Source organism: Cyprinus carpio, chromosome A2 (assembly GCF_018340385.1).
Source record: "Cyprinus carpio isolate SPL01 chromosome A2, ASM1834038v1, whole genome shotgun sequence".
NCBI classification, from domain to species: Eukaryota; Metazoa; Chordata; class Actinopteri; order Cypriniformes; family Cyprinidae; genus Cyprinus; species Cyprinus carpio.
Genome location: NC_056573.1, coordinates 18,272,994 through 18,290,582, shown reverse-complemented (window position 1 = coordinate 18,290,582; position 17,589 = coordinate 18,272,994). Strand labels below are relative to the sequence as shown.

The window sequence follows — 17,589 nt, the reverse complement described above, 5'->3', positions numbered from 1 at the left end:
TAGTCCCAAGAAGTATTGAAACGGTACACTTACAAGTATACTACTAGAACACTGATATTTGTATACTTGCTACATAAAGTATACTTAAAAATATACTTGAACTTTACTTAAGTATACATAATAAAATAAACCTGAAGTATACTACATTTTGGTAAGGGACCTCAGCAGGACGTTCAGAGAGGAGGAAGTTCCTGTGTGTGTTTGTGACTGATCTGCAGTGACTTACAGCTCAGAGCACTGAGAGCCTCAACAGAGAACTGAACTGATCTGATTGAACATGGACAGATGCTTCATACTGATTCTTATTGTGGGAACAGGTACATTATTAATTAATTAATGATTAATTCTATACATAAATATTTATAATGTTTTAAAATCTCAAACTACAAAGGCTACTGGTATTTTTTTTAGTCATTCGTATTTTGTAAAACATGGCTAGAAATGTGTTTGCAATATAAATTTATCAACGTTGAGGTTGAATCAGGCATGCTAAAAAAATTCCAAGAAGTATTGACAATGTGTTTAGATATCGCAATGTGGTTCTTTTATGCACAAATACATTCTTAATATAATTTCTTAATTGCTTATCTTGCAGTAAAGACAGGGAGCCAGTAGAGTGAGGTCAGTTAAGTATAATTTGTTGAACAGGTGCTGAGATCTCACTCTCATTTAATATTAAGACTTTTTGTAGTTCTTCAAATGACTGTCTTCCAGCACCATATGAGTTCATGGCTCTGTTGACTCTCCAACAGCATCCAGCCTATTTGATATTATTGCTCAGTCTTGTGGGTTTTTATTTTCATGGCGTTGGCAGTGACTTCAGAGCTTGTTCTCCCACTGACAAACAGACTATTGTCATGCTCAAATCTAGTCCTCAGCAAATCAAAGTCACATACATTATATATGGCGAAAAGCATGTGAAAATCCCTTTAAAGTCACAGGCTTTGCTATTTCAGTAATTTTACATTTATTCATTTAGCAGATGTTTTTACACAAAATATCTTTATAATTTCTGTCATACAATAACATTCTAGGGAACTGTGAAAATTTTAGCCTCACTGCAGCAGTTTGGGAAGTTCTTTACTAATTCAGCATGACAACAACCCTTTGCACAAAGATAAGTCCATAAAAAATGACAACATTTAAAAACATATTTGTGTTCATGATAGTAATAAATAAAAAATATCAAAATAAAAGTCAGGGACTTTTAAAATTATCTCAGCTTTTTTTTTTTTTTTTTTTTTTTACATATAGTATTATTTAAAACTATATGTAATTTCAAAAGTTGGCCACTGTGTGGCATAATCTAAGATGTTGGTGGAACCTACTCATTTAATCACTTACCCCCAATTTGTTCCAAACCCGTAAAAGCTTTGTTCATCCTCGGAACACAATTTAAGATATTTTGGATGAAAATCGGGAGGCTTGAGACTGTCCCATAGACTGCCAAATAAATAACAGTGTCAAGGTCCAAAAAAGTATGAAAAACATAGTCAGAAAAGTCCATCTGCCATCAGTGATTCAACCATAGCATTATGAAGCGATGAGAATACTTTTTGTACACAAAGAAAACAAAAATAATGACTTTATTCATCAATTCCTCTTCTCTGTGTCTCTCCAAATAAGCGTGGCACCATTTTTGCAATTCTAAACAGTATGGAAGAGGCTTATGCGCTTCTGTGTCAGCCGTGCTGCGCCGATGCGCTGTTTGCTTTCAAACCAAAGCATAAATACACAAAAATTTATCTTTGTTGTGCGGCTGACACAGAAGAGCGTAAGCCGCTTGCGTACTAGTCAAATTAGAAGACGAACGAAGCTTTTACGGATTTGGAACGACATAGGCCTGGTTCACACGGGACGATTTTAAAATTGTCGGCCGATTTTCCAAACCTGAGAGACCCCACACACGGCGATAAAAAATCACGGGTCTAACAGTTTTGGTCGTACAGTGTGTGGTGTGCAGCCACACGGCAAAATCAACACATCACACACAAACCGATTTGACTCCCGAGCATTCCCATGTCAGACGGGAAATCTCGCAAAATCCCTCGAGATCAAACGTGACTTCAGAGTAAACAATCATGGCGGACGAATGTTGCTGATCTGTAGACACTGGATAAGTTTAGTTCATTCATTCCTGGTTTCCACGCGCTGTTTGATCCGTGAATAATGGAGAAATGTGAATGTTTCTCTCTAGATCTCGCAGTGATGTTATTACTTCTGTGGCGAATTCAAATGCTTTCTTTACTGGATCTCATTAGCGCTGTGTAGTAACAGCGTCGCATGATCACGATCGGTTCGCGCTGCACTGGTCCAAACTGATAAACAGTCCGTCAACCATACAATAAGTATCGTTACCCGGACTTTCTGGTGTGCCATGCTGCCCATCGACTTTATTTGTATTTGTTATATTATATACGCCGGCTGTTTTGATTTTGTTTCCCGGTACTATCACTGCCTCGTCACCTCGCTTTCTGATTGGCTTGGGGGACAGTACACACGAGAAGAAATCGGGCCAAATAAATCCAACATGTTGGATATCCCCGATTTGAGATCGGAGCGGTCCTGGCGTCTTCCGAGCAGAGGAGAGCAGTCTTAACACACACCACACATGGCAGGAATATTTGATCAGATTATTTTACGATAATCGGAGCATCCTAAGATTGTCGGAAGGGGTGAATCGGGGCTAAAATCGGCCTAATTATCCTGCCGTGTGAACCAGCCTTAAGTGATTAATGACAAAATTTTCATTTTGGGATGGAGTATCCCTTTGAACCACATAAACACATTTAATTACACCAAATACACTAAATAATATTCTTTTTAGCAACATCATATGACCCCTTTAATTTCCTGCTGTATGTGTGTAACATCTACAAACAATTGTGTGTTTGTAAAACTCAGAGTAATATTGCCTGCTGTGCACAAACTATGTTGATCTGGTTGAGGAATTCATTCTAATGGCTGCAGTTCTTGGTAAGTAACTGAACTGTTAAATGTAACAAATTTATATTATCCTAACATAAGAATATATGTGAAAATTAATTCTTTTTTTTTACATTTTTATATTTCCTGACAGAGTGCAATACATAAAATTCTGTCAATCAGCCAGCAATTTTTTTTTTTTAATTCCACTGCATTTACAGTACCAGTGATTCATACCCTTATCTTTACTGGTACCAACATAAAACCAACAGTTTCCCAGTTTACATGCTCTGTAAACTCACGACTGGATCAAGCAGCAGTGAAAAAGAATTTGAGGAAAGATTTCATGCTGATCTCAACAAATCCTCAAGCTCAGTTTCTCTGTCAATCCAGGATCTGCGTGTGTCTGACTCTGCTGTTTACTACTGTGCTCTGCAGCCCACAGTGACTGAAACACATAAACATCCTGACAAAAACTAAAAGCTCTGAAATGTGCAGTTTTCCACATGAGCATGTTTTCACTAGAATAAACACACTCCAGCAGCAGTGGGTGGAGCTTATGGTTGAGAGTGTGTGACAGAGTGAAACAGTTACAGTAATTCAGATACTATTGTTGTCATCACTATTTCTGTAAGGATATTGTGGTTCTCGTCACCTGTATAATAATCAAAATTTTCATGGGTAAGAAATATTCATTCAATCAATATGCTTATTGTGAAAAAAATCCTTTAATAAAATTCATTTAGCTTTATACAGTGTATAAATATGTTTTATTGTTTGATTAATTAGGGTCCATTTCTTTTTCACAGGAAAATTTTTTGGTGACACAATACAACTATGGTTTCCAGAAAAACTTGATTCTGAGGGTGAAAATGTGACTCTTTCCTGTAACTACAGTCTCACTAGCGGCACTAGTGTTGTTATCCAGTGGTATCGCCAGTATCCTCCAGCACAACCAGAGTTTTTACTTCTTGTCACTGAATATTCAAGCAAATCTGAGCCCAAACTATGTCTATATTCAGAAGCTAAAAAAAAATAAAAAGTGTGGATCTGATCAAATCCACATAAAAGCAGCCTATAATTTATGTTTCATGGATTATCATGTGTAACACATTGTGCTGGTATAACGTGCCACAAGATGGCAGTGTTCTCAGAAATTCACTAAGAACTAGCAATGTGCAATGAACAACAGAACTGAACTTTGGTATAATGTGGCTCAGAGAGGAGGGACTCAGTGTTCACAGAGCTGACATGATCTAATTATGTCTGACAGAGACTTTGGAAGAATCTATTCAGTCTGACTCTTCTCAGAGTGAACACTTGCACAATGGATCTTCATTCAGTTATTCTGTTCTGTGCCTTAGAAGGTGTGTATTTATTTGGTTAATAACTCTTTTTTATTTTGATAACAATGAGTTTTATTTAAAATATCCCACTAAAAATGTACAAATGTACTCTTACCAATTTTTATTTTTCAGCTGCTGTCTTTGGAAATGTTATCAAACCAAACAAAACAACTGTTGTTTATGAGGAGGGTTCAAATATTATATTAATCTGTAGTCATTCCCCTGGAAATTCAGATTACCTCCACTGGTACCGTCAGTATGGAAGATCAAAACCTGAATTTCTTGTACTCACCTACGGTAGTTCAAAGGAAGCTGCAGTGTCTGATGTAGATCCAAGATTCACTGTTAAAGTTGAAAAAAGGGAACAAAACCATGCGGATCTGAATATCTCCTCTGCTTCTGTATCAGATTCTGCTCTGTACTACTGTGCTCTGGCGCCCACAGTGACAGGAAACACATCAGCTCTCTACAAAAACCTGCTATAATGAGAGACAAGAGAGAAACACAGAGACAGCGATGAAGACAGAGAGAAATAAGCTGTAACTGTTTTGTGTACAGTATACATTATTATATAGGTCAGAAAAACTAATATAACCAATGAAAATATATCACAGGCAGCTACTAAAATCTAATAGTAGACAAATCATTTAACTAGAATATGAAAAAACAAACAAAATACCAAAAAAAAAAAAAAAGTATCATTTTAAAGTAATTTAATCTTTGGCGATATGAAGATGAAGTTTGTTAAAATCCCACAGGACTGTCTTACATTTTTTTTTTTTTTTTTTGGTAAGTGCTGTCAAATGTGTTTCCATTTGTTTTGTAAACTTTGCTTTTACAATCAGAAATCAGTTTATTTTTGCTTATTTGTTGACAGGTTTTTGGCTGGAGACAACATTGAGCCAGATAAAGGGACAGAAAAAACCTCTAAAGGAACACAAACTGTCAAGCTGAGCTGCTCATATAGTACATTTAGTGATTATGTTTGGCTTTACTGGTACAGACAGTATCCAAACAGGAACCACATTATTTGTTACCCAAGGGTGCACAATCATATAGTTATGAAGACACCTCTGATGATCGGTTTGATTTGACTGCCCAGAGATACAAAATATGAGACATGTCATACAAAAACCTTAAGCTCTTTTCACACACCACAATCAAAACCCAAATCTATCCATCCCAGAATGTAATAAAATTTGTGGTAAGACCTGTAAATTAGGCCGTTATAAAACTTCATGTTATCATGATATCATGTTCAAAGTAGTTATTTGTTTGTGCAGATAATTAATATTTGTTATTTTTTAATTTATATTTTAATTTTTTATAATTTATATTTTATTTCAAGAAAATTATATGTCAATAGGTCAATACTAAAACTCATCTATAAAATTCTGCTTTTGTAAGTCTAAAATAATTATTAAAATAATATAATATAATAAAAATAAACAAATAAATAAAACCAGCACAGATTGCAACCAAACTTAATTTGGTTCAAAAAGAAAATAAAAGATAATTACATGCATGTTAAAATTCAGTATGAATAGACTAAGGAGATTACTATATGACAAAACTTCATTATAGTCTACATAATCAACACCACTATTCTTGCCTATTTTTTTAAGTATATTTTTTTTTGTATATAATTCATTATTGTTTATATATTCAAAAGCATTTTTTTTGTATATTTTTTGGTGGCTATCCCTTAAATGGTGTTGATATTCCAGTAATTTATGTGAGGACAAATCAAAGCCATAGAATGATATTCTAGAGTGTTTGAAGAGGGCCCATTCTGTTCCAGCATTACAATGCCCCGGTAATTTCAGATGTTGTCCACAGTGTGGCATAATCTATGATGTTTGTGGCGACTGTTTATTTAAGCTCCCTCCTGCTATATGTGTAACTTCTGCAAACAATTGTTCACTGGAAAACTTATTAGACTAACATTGCCTGTTGTACATAAATTATGTTAATTTAAACTTAAATGGCTGCAGTCCTTGGTAAATAACTGTTAAATGTAACAAATTTGTACTGTTAAAGTTTGAATTGATTTTATTTTATAATTTTACCTGTAACTATGAATATCCATGACAACATACAGAACAAGATGAACACTAAAAATTGAATAGTCATTTTAATACTGGCATCATCTAAGATAATTTTCAAGACCATTGATAACTGAGATGCATGATAGTGCCAGTTGCCTTTGTTTCGAACAAGAGAGTCTGCTCTGGTTTCAGTTACTGTGATGAGTGGACCAATCGGACTATACAGCATTGCTATGGACGATGGTAAATATTAGGAAATATAAAACTGGTGCTGAATGCAACATTTGACCAATCAATCAAATAATTCAAAGAAGTGTAATAAGAGACTGTGTAGTGTTCTTCAGTGAATTAAGTGACATAACCTAATCAAATGAGTGGATGCATACTGTATGTACATTCTAAGATTAATCATTGTACCCATAGACATAATTAAGTGATATGATTTTACATATACATAATATTACAGTCTTCACTGACACACACTGTAGCACAGGCTCCTCCCAGCAGTCAGACACAGTGATTTGAATTTACTGCTGCTTTAACAGATGCAGAAAGAGGAAGAGGATCACAACATCTCTGCACATTTTTCAAGAGTTGGTGATTTCAATTGTATATAATGGCACTGTGGAAAAATGCCATTGTGATCTTAGTTTTGTATATCTGGGGTGAGTAGCACTATTAAATAATGATTCTTTTCAAATATATTTAAAATTAATTTTCATTATGTGTGTATGTGCATATTTTTTGCTATCTTTTTTATTCATAATGTTTTCGTTCAATTTCAGGATGTAATTCCCAAGACAAAGTTGATCAGCATACAAGGATTCAATCTGCTTTTGAAGGTGATAGTGTAACGATCAACTGTACATATCAGACTACTGTCACAAACCCGACTCTCTTCTGGTACCAACAGAAAGTCAGTGGAATTCCCAAGTACATGCTAAATAAAGTCTTTAAATCTGGACACAGTGAGGAAGAATTCAAGGAGAGATTTAATGCAAATCTCAGAACAACTTCAGTTCCTTTAACAATCCAGAATGTGTGTGTGTGTCTGACTCTGCTGTGTACTACTGTGCTCTGCAGCCCACAGTGACTGAAACACACTCAACACTCATACAAGAACTCCAACAATGCAACAGCATATATTACATGCAATTAAATATGTGTTGCTTAGTCTATGATTTCATTTATAAAACCCCTTTCATCCATAAATATATTCTATTTTAGTAGGTTTCTTTCACTTAAAAGTTTACATTCAGTTTACATGATCTAATTTTAGTTTATTTGCAATTAATTTTGTATTAATTTCCCCTTGTTTCAGGAGATTTGCTATTGTTCATGCAGCTAAAATAATATAATCAGCATAAATATGGCTACTGCTATTAAAATCCTTTGTAAATGTGTACTATGCAAGTGCAGAAAGGTGATTGCAGTGTGATTTACTAAGTTTTGCGATTGTCAAAAAGCACACCTTAACACATTTTGTGCTTAACATTGCTACGGTAGTTGCTAATTTGCACTGCTCTTGGTTGCACTGGTCTTTGTGGAAATGCACCGTCTGAGTCTGTGTTCTTCAATTTGCACACTGTCAGTAGACCACTCACTGAAATTTCCACACACATCTGTGCTTTTATGGGATTGCCCTGTTTTTTTAATATCTGGCCCAAAATATTCTTCACATTTGCATTATATATGGTAAAACTTTTAAAGATCAATGCACTAAGGAATGATGAGTCACTTAATAGACAAATTTGGCTCATACATAAACTAATAGACGAACCAAAAATTAAATAGTGCAGATCTTTTATTACATTAAAAGATATGAGTAGCATAACTGCTGCAAATAAGTCTCACCTGAAACACGTTTACGTGCATACACTCCAGTCTGTCTATTATGTCTTGAACACTCTCCATTTGCACTGTTTGCCCTTAATGTGTCTTTTTGTATTTTTTATATATGTTTATATATCTAGCACCGTGGTCCTGTGAGGCACAACATTTCGTTCCTTTGTATGTAACATATAGCAGAATGACAATAAATTTTACTTATACTTGAGATGCCACTTATGCAATATACTTGTAGTTAACCAGAAGAGGGCAGTAGGTGCTCAATATTACATTTGATAATTCAGCAGCTTTTATCGGTCTCCACAAGCTCCTCTTTGGATCATTATTATAATACCAGAAGCAAAACTCTCATATTCACAGATTTCTCTAGACTTCAAGGTGTATTCAGCATAGATACAGTCATGTCACACAAGCTGAGAAATATTTCTCTTCGCACTATTAATTTTTGGCATGGTTTCATTTAATACAACTGTATATTGATGTACGTTAATTATATGTTGTATTGTACTGTACATTACATATCCTTAAACATTTACAGAGTGCAGATAAGAGGACACAACATGTGACTGGTGTCAAAAATTTCTTAGTAAAAAGTAGGCCTTTTCTGAGAGTAGGAGACTATTATAAAGAAGCTAAAAGCAACTTTCAGTAAAGTCTTAGACTGATTCTTAAGTGTTGACTGAGGTGAGACTTAAGTGTTGTGAACTAAGGACTACAATGATGTCAACACAAAATGGCTGACCTCAACCTCTGAATCAGCCAATAGTGAGCCTGCTCATGTAAAGTCACAGCAGCACAACACCAATCATTTAATGTAACTACAGTAAAATCATTTAATTAAGACATTAAAATATTTTAATATTTAAAGTATTTTTTAAAATGCTTTGCATTGTGCAAAATTAACACAAATTATTACTGAAGCTTTTTTTCTATTGGTGTGTCTCCTCTTTTACAGTTGGGGCAATGATGTGAACATGAGTTCCATCAGTGGCTCCAACAACTCCAGGAAAGCCCACAATCCTCATAAAAGTGGCTTGTTTTGCAATATGGTTTGGCGGACAGTTGGAAAGTCAATAAACTGCCATAAAGTAGTGGCAAAAGTGATGTCCAGTCTAGGAAATTTGACATCTTCACCCTTAAAAAAAAAAAAAAATTTGTAAGCATATTGCATAGTCAGTTGTTTTATTTGTGATAATAATGCAATGAAACATGCCAAATTCTGTGGTCATAATTTTTCGCCATGCTGAAATACAAAGAAATTATGAAGACATGCATGAAATGTAAATAACGTATTTTATAGTCAGTGTGCCAGTTTTGCCAATTTAGAGATTTTGTCTCTAGATTTAGTGACTTCCTCATCCCTTTAGAGACTTTTTTTTTTTTAAAGCCTAGCAACAAAATCAGTTTCTTGGATAAACCTTAACTACATTCTAAGACTCATAAAGGCAAGTTCACTAATCTATATAAATATAAATATAGATCAGTGAACTCACCTTTATGAGGTCATCTAGCAACAATAAGTGACCAGTTTTAGTTACTTTCAATTGAAAGCAGTTGGCAACACTGGTCAGTGTTTTTTTGTCCTTTGTATTTTAATGGTTTAAGTGAAATGTGGGGTCATATAAAAAAAAAAAATCCACACATCATTTTTGGCCACTGTTGTGTTTGGTGGGGTTAGTGCCACAATATGTAAGACCCTGCTTACAGTGTCATCACCGGTGCATTGCTGCATTTTTCCAATTTTCCAGCCAAATGTAATTACTACTTTCATTTCTGCAGTTAGAGCATTGACTTGTTGAGAAGAGGTTATTAAATTTCTTACTTTGTCAGTTACAAAAAAAAAAAAAAGAAAATCTTGACAATCAAGTTTGCATCGTTTTATCAACACCATTTTATCATACAAGTCCAATATGTCATATTTTTGCTGGAAAGTGTTTGTCTCCTACTCTTTGCTGCCATCTTACTCCTAACTAGGTTAGGAGACCTCTTCAGCTCTCTTAAATAACTTCGGAGCTGAGACGTAGTCTTAACACTTAAGAACCTTTATGAATCACTTAAGTCTAGGAATAAGAGTAAAATTACATCATTCTAAGAATTTTGACACACTTAGGACTAAAATTTTACTCTTATACATATGGACCCAGATACTCTTTTGGGCTTTTCACACTTGAAATAGTGAACCCTGGTCATTCTAAACCCCAGGTAAACGGAATCCTGGGTTATCTTGCTTTATGTTTCACATGGCTTATGCTTTACCCAGAGTTGAAAGTTAATTCTGGGTATTTATACGCTACTGTTTTTTTCTGCCTTTTCTCAAGTCACATCATAGTTGTCTACACAGTGTGGGCAAGAGCATTTTCTCATTGAAAATTAACATCTGTTCATTCCTCTTTAGATAACAACTTTTCAATTGTGGAAAGCAAGCCATTCTGCAATATTCTTTATACTAAGTGAGCAAATCTTTACCAATTTAAAGATGAATACATTGAATTCCTACAATACTGTCTTACAAATAAAATAATAATAATAAAAAAAAAAAACTGTCAAATGTAGCAAACAAAAAATATCTTAATTCATGAATATTGAATGCGGAAGACAGCGCTGTTCATTCACTTTCCCCACCCACTAAAACAGAGTGCAAAACACAATGTCATAGAGTAATTAAAGCAGGAAGTTCCTGTGTGTGTTTATGACTGATCTGCAGTGACTCAACAGAGAACTGAGCTGATCTGATTGAACATGGACAGATGCTTCATACTGATTCTTATTGTGGGAACAGGTACATTATTTATGGAGTAAAAACAACTGCAACAGTGTATTTATGATTTTTTATTTAAATAATCATCTTTTTTTATTTCATTATTATTATTATTTTAAGTGCTGTGAAATATGTTAGCGTTATTATTTAGTAAACTTTGCTTTCACAAAAAAAAAACAAACAAAAAAAAAAATCAGCTAATTTGTGCTTTTTGTTGACAGGTTTGGTGGCTGGAGACAACATTGAGCCAGATAAAGGGACAGAAAAAACTTATAAAGAAAGAGAAACTGTCAAGCTGAGCTGCTCATATAGTACAAACAGTGAAAATGTTTATCTGTACTGGTACAGACAGTATCCCAACAGAGAACCTAAGTATTTATTACGGAAAGGTGCACGATCATATAGTAATGCAGACAGCTCTGATCTTCGATTTCAGTCGATCACATCACGTACATCCACTGAACTCACTATTACTGATGTAGGTCTGTCAGATTCAGCTCTCTATTATTGTGCTCTTAGAGTAGGAGCCCAGTGATACAAAACATGAAGAATGTCATACAAAAACCTGAAGCTCTTTTCACTTTGAACCAATCTAGTGAAAACCACAACCAAAACCCCAATCTATCCAGCTCTGAATGTAATAAAATATGTGGTCACACCTGTGTGAGGTGAAATTAGGCCTGTTATAAAACTTCAAAGAAATATTAACAATATGTTCTGGATATCACTTTCCAGCTTCAGTGTATAAATATTTCATCTTAATTTCTACATTAATAACTACATTTTAATAAATATACATTTTTTTCAAGAAAATCCTATGCAGGTGAGTATTAGAACATCATTTACCTACATAGTCAATGACACTATTCTTGAACACTGAGCTTCTTCATACTTACAAACTCAACCATCTAAATCCAGCTAAAATATAACCCAAACTTCTCTTCAGCAAATGCAAAGCCATATGTGCTTGCAACATTAACAATATGTGGCCATGCCTTATAATTAAATGGTGTTGATATATCAGTAATTTCTGTGATCAAAGACAAACATTGCCTGCTGTACATAAATCCGCAGAGGAATTTACTTGCTTTTAAATGTAACAAAACTGTATCCTTACATAAAAACATTTCTATATAAATGATTCTCTTAAGATTCCCAGTTTACATGCTCCATAAACTCTCAACTGGATAAAACAACATTGGAAATAAATAAATATATAAATAAGGAAAGAGTTTATGCTGATCTCAACAAATTCTCAAGCTCAGTTTCTCTGTCAATCCAACTTTTGTTTATCTGACTGCTGTGTACTACAGAGCTGTGCAGCCCACTGTGACTGAAACACATAAAACATCCATCCTGACAAGAACTAAGAGCTCTGAAATGTGCATTTCTGAAATACGCATTTTCCCCCATATTTTTTAGAAAATAAACACTCAAGCAGTAGGTGGACTTTATTCATCTTGCTGAGGGTGTGAGACAGAGTGAAATAGTTGTTCAAACACTATTTTTGAATTGTCTCTCTGAAGGCATCATGCTTCTTTTTACCTGAATAATAATTCAACTTTGCATGGGAATTCATTCAGATTAAATATTTATTATGAAACAAGGAAATTAAAAATAAATAAATAAAATAAATAAATAAATAAATAAAATGCATTATTATTTTATTGCTTGATTAATTGGGAGTCTTTTTTTCCCCACAGGAATTTCTTTTGCTGATACAATACAACCACTGTCTTCAGAAAAATGTGACACCGTTTTGTAATTACAGTACCAGTACTGGCACTGTTAACTCTTTCCTGTGATATTGAAGTTGTGTATGGGCAGTATGTCGGAGTTAATGCTTATTTTCTATTTATTTTCGATGAATATTCAAGTAGATCGTCGTCTGTATTCAAAAGCTAAAAGAAATGTGAATCTGGAGATCTCTTCTGCTGCTGTATCAGACTCTGCTCTGTACTACTTGAAGCCCAGTGATACAAAATTGAAACAATTTGTATAAAAACTACAAGCCATTTTCACTTTGAAGCTTTTATGAAAACCAAATCCAAACCTCAGTGTGAGATAATAACTGTAAACACCTGTGTAAGGTTGAAAAAAAAAAAGCTTTTCAGAAAGATAAAATGCTTAAAAAGTTTAAGGTTTGCAACTGTGTATTAAAAAATGTACTACAGGTGTGCAACACTTCATTTATGTTACATTTGCAAAAAACCTAATGCTTCCCTATATTATACATAATAATGTGTTTCAAGTAGTTTTGTTTTTTAAATCTTACAGTGACAAACTGACTGACACTAAATAATGACTAAAGTTAATTTTAACTTGTGTACAAAATCTACTATGCACCCACTTAGAATATTATTAATTAGAATTAATCTTAACAATAGTGGACAGAAAAGTTGATTCACATAATGGTAGCAATAATGAGCCAGGCCCAAAGAAAAACTATTCCTTCAAAATAGAGCTTTTCTTTTGTCTCGAAGTTTCAAAAGAGGAGGGACTTACATCTGACATGATCTAATTATGTCTGACAGAGACTGTTGTTGAAATGATTCAGTCTGACTCTTCTCAGAGTGAACACTTGTACAATGAATCTTCATTCAGTTATTCTGTTCTGTGCCTCAACCGGTATGTACATTTATTTGGCTAATTATTTGGTAGATCATTAAGAGAAGAAAATAATAAACATATATACCTCTTCTTTTTCAGCTGCTGTCTTTGGAAATGTCATCAAACCAAACAAAATCAAAATTTTTGCTGAGGAGGGTTCAAGTATTACATTATCCTGTAGTTTTTCTGACTCTGGAGGTACAGATTATCTCCACTGGTACCGTCAGTATGGAAGATCAAAACCTGAATTTCTTGTACTCACCTCCGACACTGCAAAAGAAGCTCAGCCGTCTGATGTAGATCCAAGATTCATTGTTAACATCACAAAAAGAGAACAAGTGGATCTGAAGATCTCCTCTGCTGCTGTATCAGACTCTGCTCTGTACTACTGTGCTCTGCAGCCCACAGTGACAGGAAACACATCAGCCATTTACAAAAACCAGAGACAGAGTTACAATGAGAGACAAGAAAGAGAGTAATTTAAGTAATCTAATGCAAAAAGGATCAAAACATAAAACAAAGCAACATTCTATAGTGAGTCAACAGGGCAACCATGGACTAATAGTTAGAAAGTTAAAGTTATAACCTGAAAGTTGCGGATTCAAGTCTTGGTACCGGCTTGTACATGACTGAGGTGCCCTTAATCAAGGCACCAATTGATCCACGGGCGCTGCAGAAAAATGTCTGTCTTCTGCTCTGGGTGTGTGTTCACTACTCACTGCTGTGTGTGCACTTAGATGGGTTAAATGCTGAGCACAGATTCCAAATATAGGTCACCATACTTGGCCATCACTTCACTTCAAATGGCAGTGTTTTATTTATGTAATACTCACAGTTAACCATAAGAGGGCAGTAGTTACTATATTACCTTTGAGAAAACAGCAGCTCTCCCAATCACTGATTTATCTTTGAAGGTATATTCAAGACACAGTCATGTGAAACAGGCTAAGGAATATTTTTATTTTCACACTATTGGTATGCATTTAATATAACTGCATTTTCAATTGTGTACATCGTTTTACATTTAATAATGTTGAACTATAAAGTTTTATTCTGCTACTTTTGAACATTCAAAAATGGTGGGAAAAGTAGTTATCAAACACAATTAAATTAACTAAAATAATACAGCATATAGATGAAAGTAAAAATTCAGAGGATGAAATGTGTGTTTGTGACTGATCTGCAGTGACTTACAGCTCAGAGCACTGAGAGCCTCAACAGAGAACTGAACTGATCTGATTGAACATGGACAGATGCTTCATACTGATTCTCATTGTGGGAACAGGTACACTGTTATATAATTACATTGTTACATTGTTTCATCAAAAATCTGTTCATATGTGCGTATTGTTGACAGGTTTGGTGGCTGTAGACAGTATTGAGCCAGATAAAGGGACAGAAAAACTCTCAGGAAGGAGAAACTGTCAAGCTGAGCTGCTCACATAGACCTAGTACAAGTAGTGATTATGTTTATCATTAATGGTATAGACAGTAACACAACAGAGATCCAGAGTTCTTGTTTTACAGAAATGTACGGTCAGCAAGTGATGCAGACAGCTCTTATCTTCGGTTTCAGTCGACTGCATCACGTACATCCACAGAACTCACAATTAATGATGTTCATTTGTCAGATTCAGCTCTCTATAATTGTGCTCTAAGAGTAGCAGCCCAGTATTATAAATTATGAAGATATAGTGCAAAAACCTGAGTCTCTTTGATCTTATCTAGTGAAAACCACATTCACAACCACTATTTATCCAGCCCTGAATATAATAAAAAATGTAATAACACCTATGTTTTGAGGCCTGTCATAAAACTTTATAACACTCGTGGTTAATTTTACACACATAGTCCTAAAGCACCTTAACTATTTGGAATTTTTTAAAAAAAGAAAGAAAATTCATTTTAATATGAAAAAATATAAATTAAATTAATTTTAAGTTCATGAGCACAAACAAGTACTTGTGCCTTTATCCACTACAACAAAATTTGAAATTTTGTTGAACACTACGATGAACAGTGTGCTGAATTTTGTTTAGCATTTTCATGTTTTTTTTTTTTTTTTTTTTTTTTTGGTCATGAACCTGAATTTCAGACATTTCTGGATGTGCCAGAGGGAGGAGTCAAAGGAACCTCTTTAAACAGCTCTGTAGTGTAGATCAAGTGCTATTGCTCACTAGAGTATATACACTCACTCTATCACAGACTAGATCAGGGGTGAGAATAAGATCTGGATTTAGAATAGACTTAATTTTTAGAGCAAGAAAGATGACAGACTGGATAAAACAAACTATCATTGTTTTCATATATGTCTGGGGTAAGCAACATTTTTGTAATTCTTTTTAATATTCTTAAATACTCTTTGCAATACTACAAAATTATTTAGAATGTTTATAATATTTCTTTGCTGATGTTCATGATTTGGTTCTGCAGGAATAGAATCACAGGACAGCGTTGAGCAGAAAACAAGAGTTCAGTCTGCTTATGAAGGTGGAACTGTAATAATCAACTGTACATATCAAACTTCGTACCCCCCAACTCTCTTTTGGTATCAGCAAAAAGTAAACAAAGTCCCTAAATATATGCTCAACAGAGTTGGTAAGACTGGAGATGAAGACAAAGAGTTCAAAGACAGATTTAATGCATATATCGACACATCTTCAAAATCAGTTCCTCTGACAATCAAGAGTCTGAGTGTGTCTGACTCTGCTGTGTACTACTGTGTTCTGAGGCCCACAGTGACTGAAACACACTCAACACTCACACACGAACCTTCATCATTCAGTCAGTTCTGATCAGTTCAGTTGTTCAGTCATCCACTTTTTATTTGTTGTTATTTTTTAATTATTTCCCTGTTTCTTTATACTGGAGATGTCAAACTCTAACTTTTAAAATGTGGTTAGAATGTTAGTATTGATCAATGATATTTAATCTACCACAGAAATGAATTTGTAAGCTTAAGCATAAAAATATTCTGACTTTTAAGAATAAAAACTGACTGATCTGTGTTAATATTTATTATAAGTGCAACCAAACTTAAGAACTAAAAGAAATAACTAAGGAATGTCCCACTAGCCATTTTTTAGTCATTCAGAGTCATAAACTGTGCGTACTACAGAGCATTTATGGTAACCAGAATTCAGTAGTAAACAGACAGCTAAATTATAAAAGTGTTGATTAGTGAGTTTCAGATTTGTTTTTTTTTTTTTTTTAAAGTGATATTAAATCGCATGTGTTATTATGTATTTTTATTCAAGTGTATTTTTTTTTTATTTCTAATTTATGTAATGAATATACATTAATGTGTGTAATTGGCTCTTTTTTTGTTACTCAGGTGTGAATGAAATGGCTCGGAGAGGAAGGACTCAGTGTTCACAGATCTGACATGATGCAGTTGTATCTAACAGAGATTCTGATGATCGGTTTCAGATGGCTGCATCACATACATCCACTGAACTCACTATTACTGATGTACATTTTTCAGATTCAGCTCTCTATTATTGTGCTCTAATGAAACATGTACAAAAACCTGAAGTTCTTTTCACTTTGAACTGATCTAGTGAAAATCACAATCAAAACCACAGTCTATTAGCCCTGAATATAAAATATAACTAAAGCATATTATCTAATAAAATATGTGGTCCCACCTGTGTAAAACAGAATTAGGTCCTGAGGCATAAATGTAAATTAGAAACTTCAGAAAATAAGCATTAACAGTATGTCCAGATATCATATTCCATATGTTCAAACCACTCAAATTAAATCTACATGTTCTACAGCAGAAGCACTGATTTGTTAAAAAGTTTCTCTTAATTTTTTAAAACATGTACAAAAACACATTATTTAATAAGGATTAATAAATAACCTTTCATTTAATGGATTGTCATTACACTTCATTATATTCCCATTAAAATTTAATTAATTTAATTTAACAAAATTTAATAAAATACATAAATCCAGAGAGAAGGGACTTAGTGTTTTAACAGCATAAAAACCTCTTTAAAACAAGTTTTTCAAAAAAAAAAAAAAAAAAAAAAAAGAAGCAGAATAACTT

At 34.0% G+C, this 17,589-nt stretch overlaps 1 gene segment (V, D, J or C); it reads left to right on the top strand.

The window, feature by feature from the left end:
• The first annotated feature begins 4,218 nt into the window (after positions 1-4,218).
• On the top strand, positions 4,219-4,834 carry LOC122148801. The segment is given in 2 exon segments: positions 4,219-4,292; positions 4,404-4,834. Coding segments are annotated over 2 exon segments (393 nt in total).
• The last annotated feature ends 12,755 nt before the right edge of the window (positions 4,835-17,589 follow it).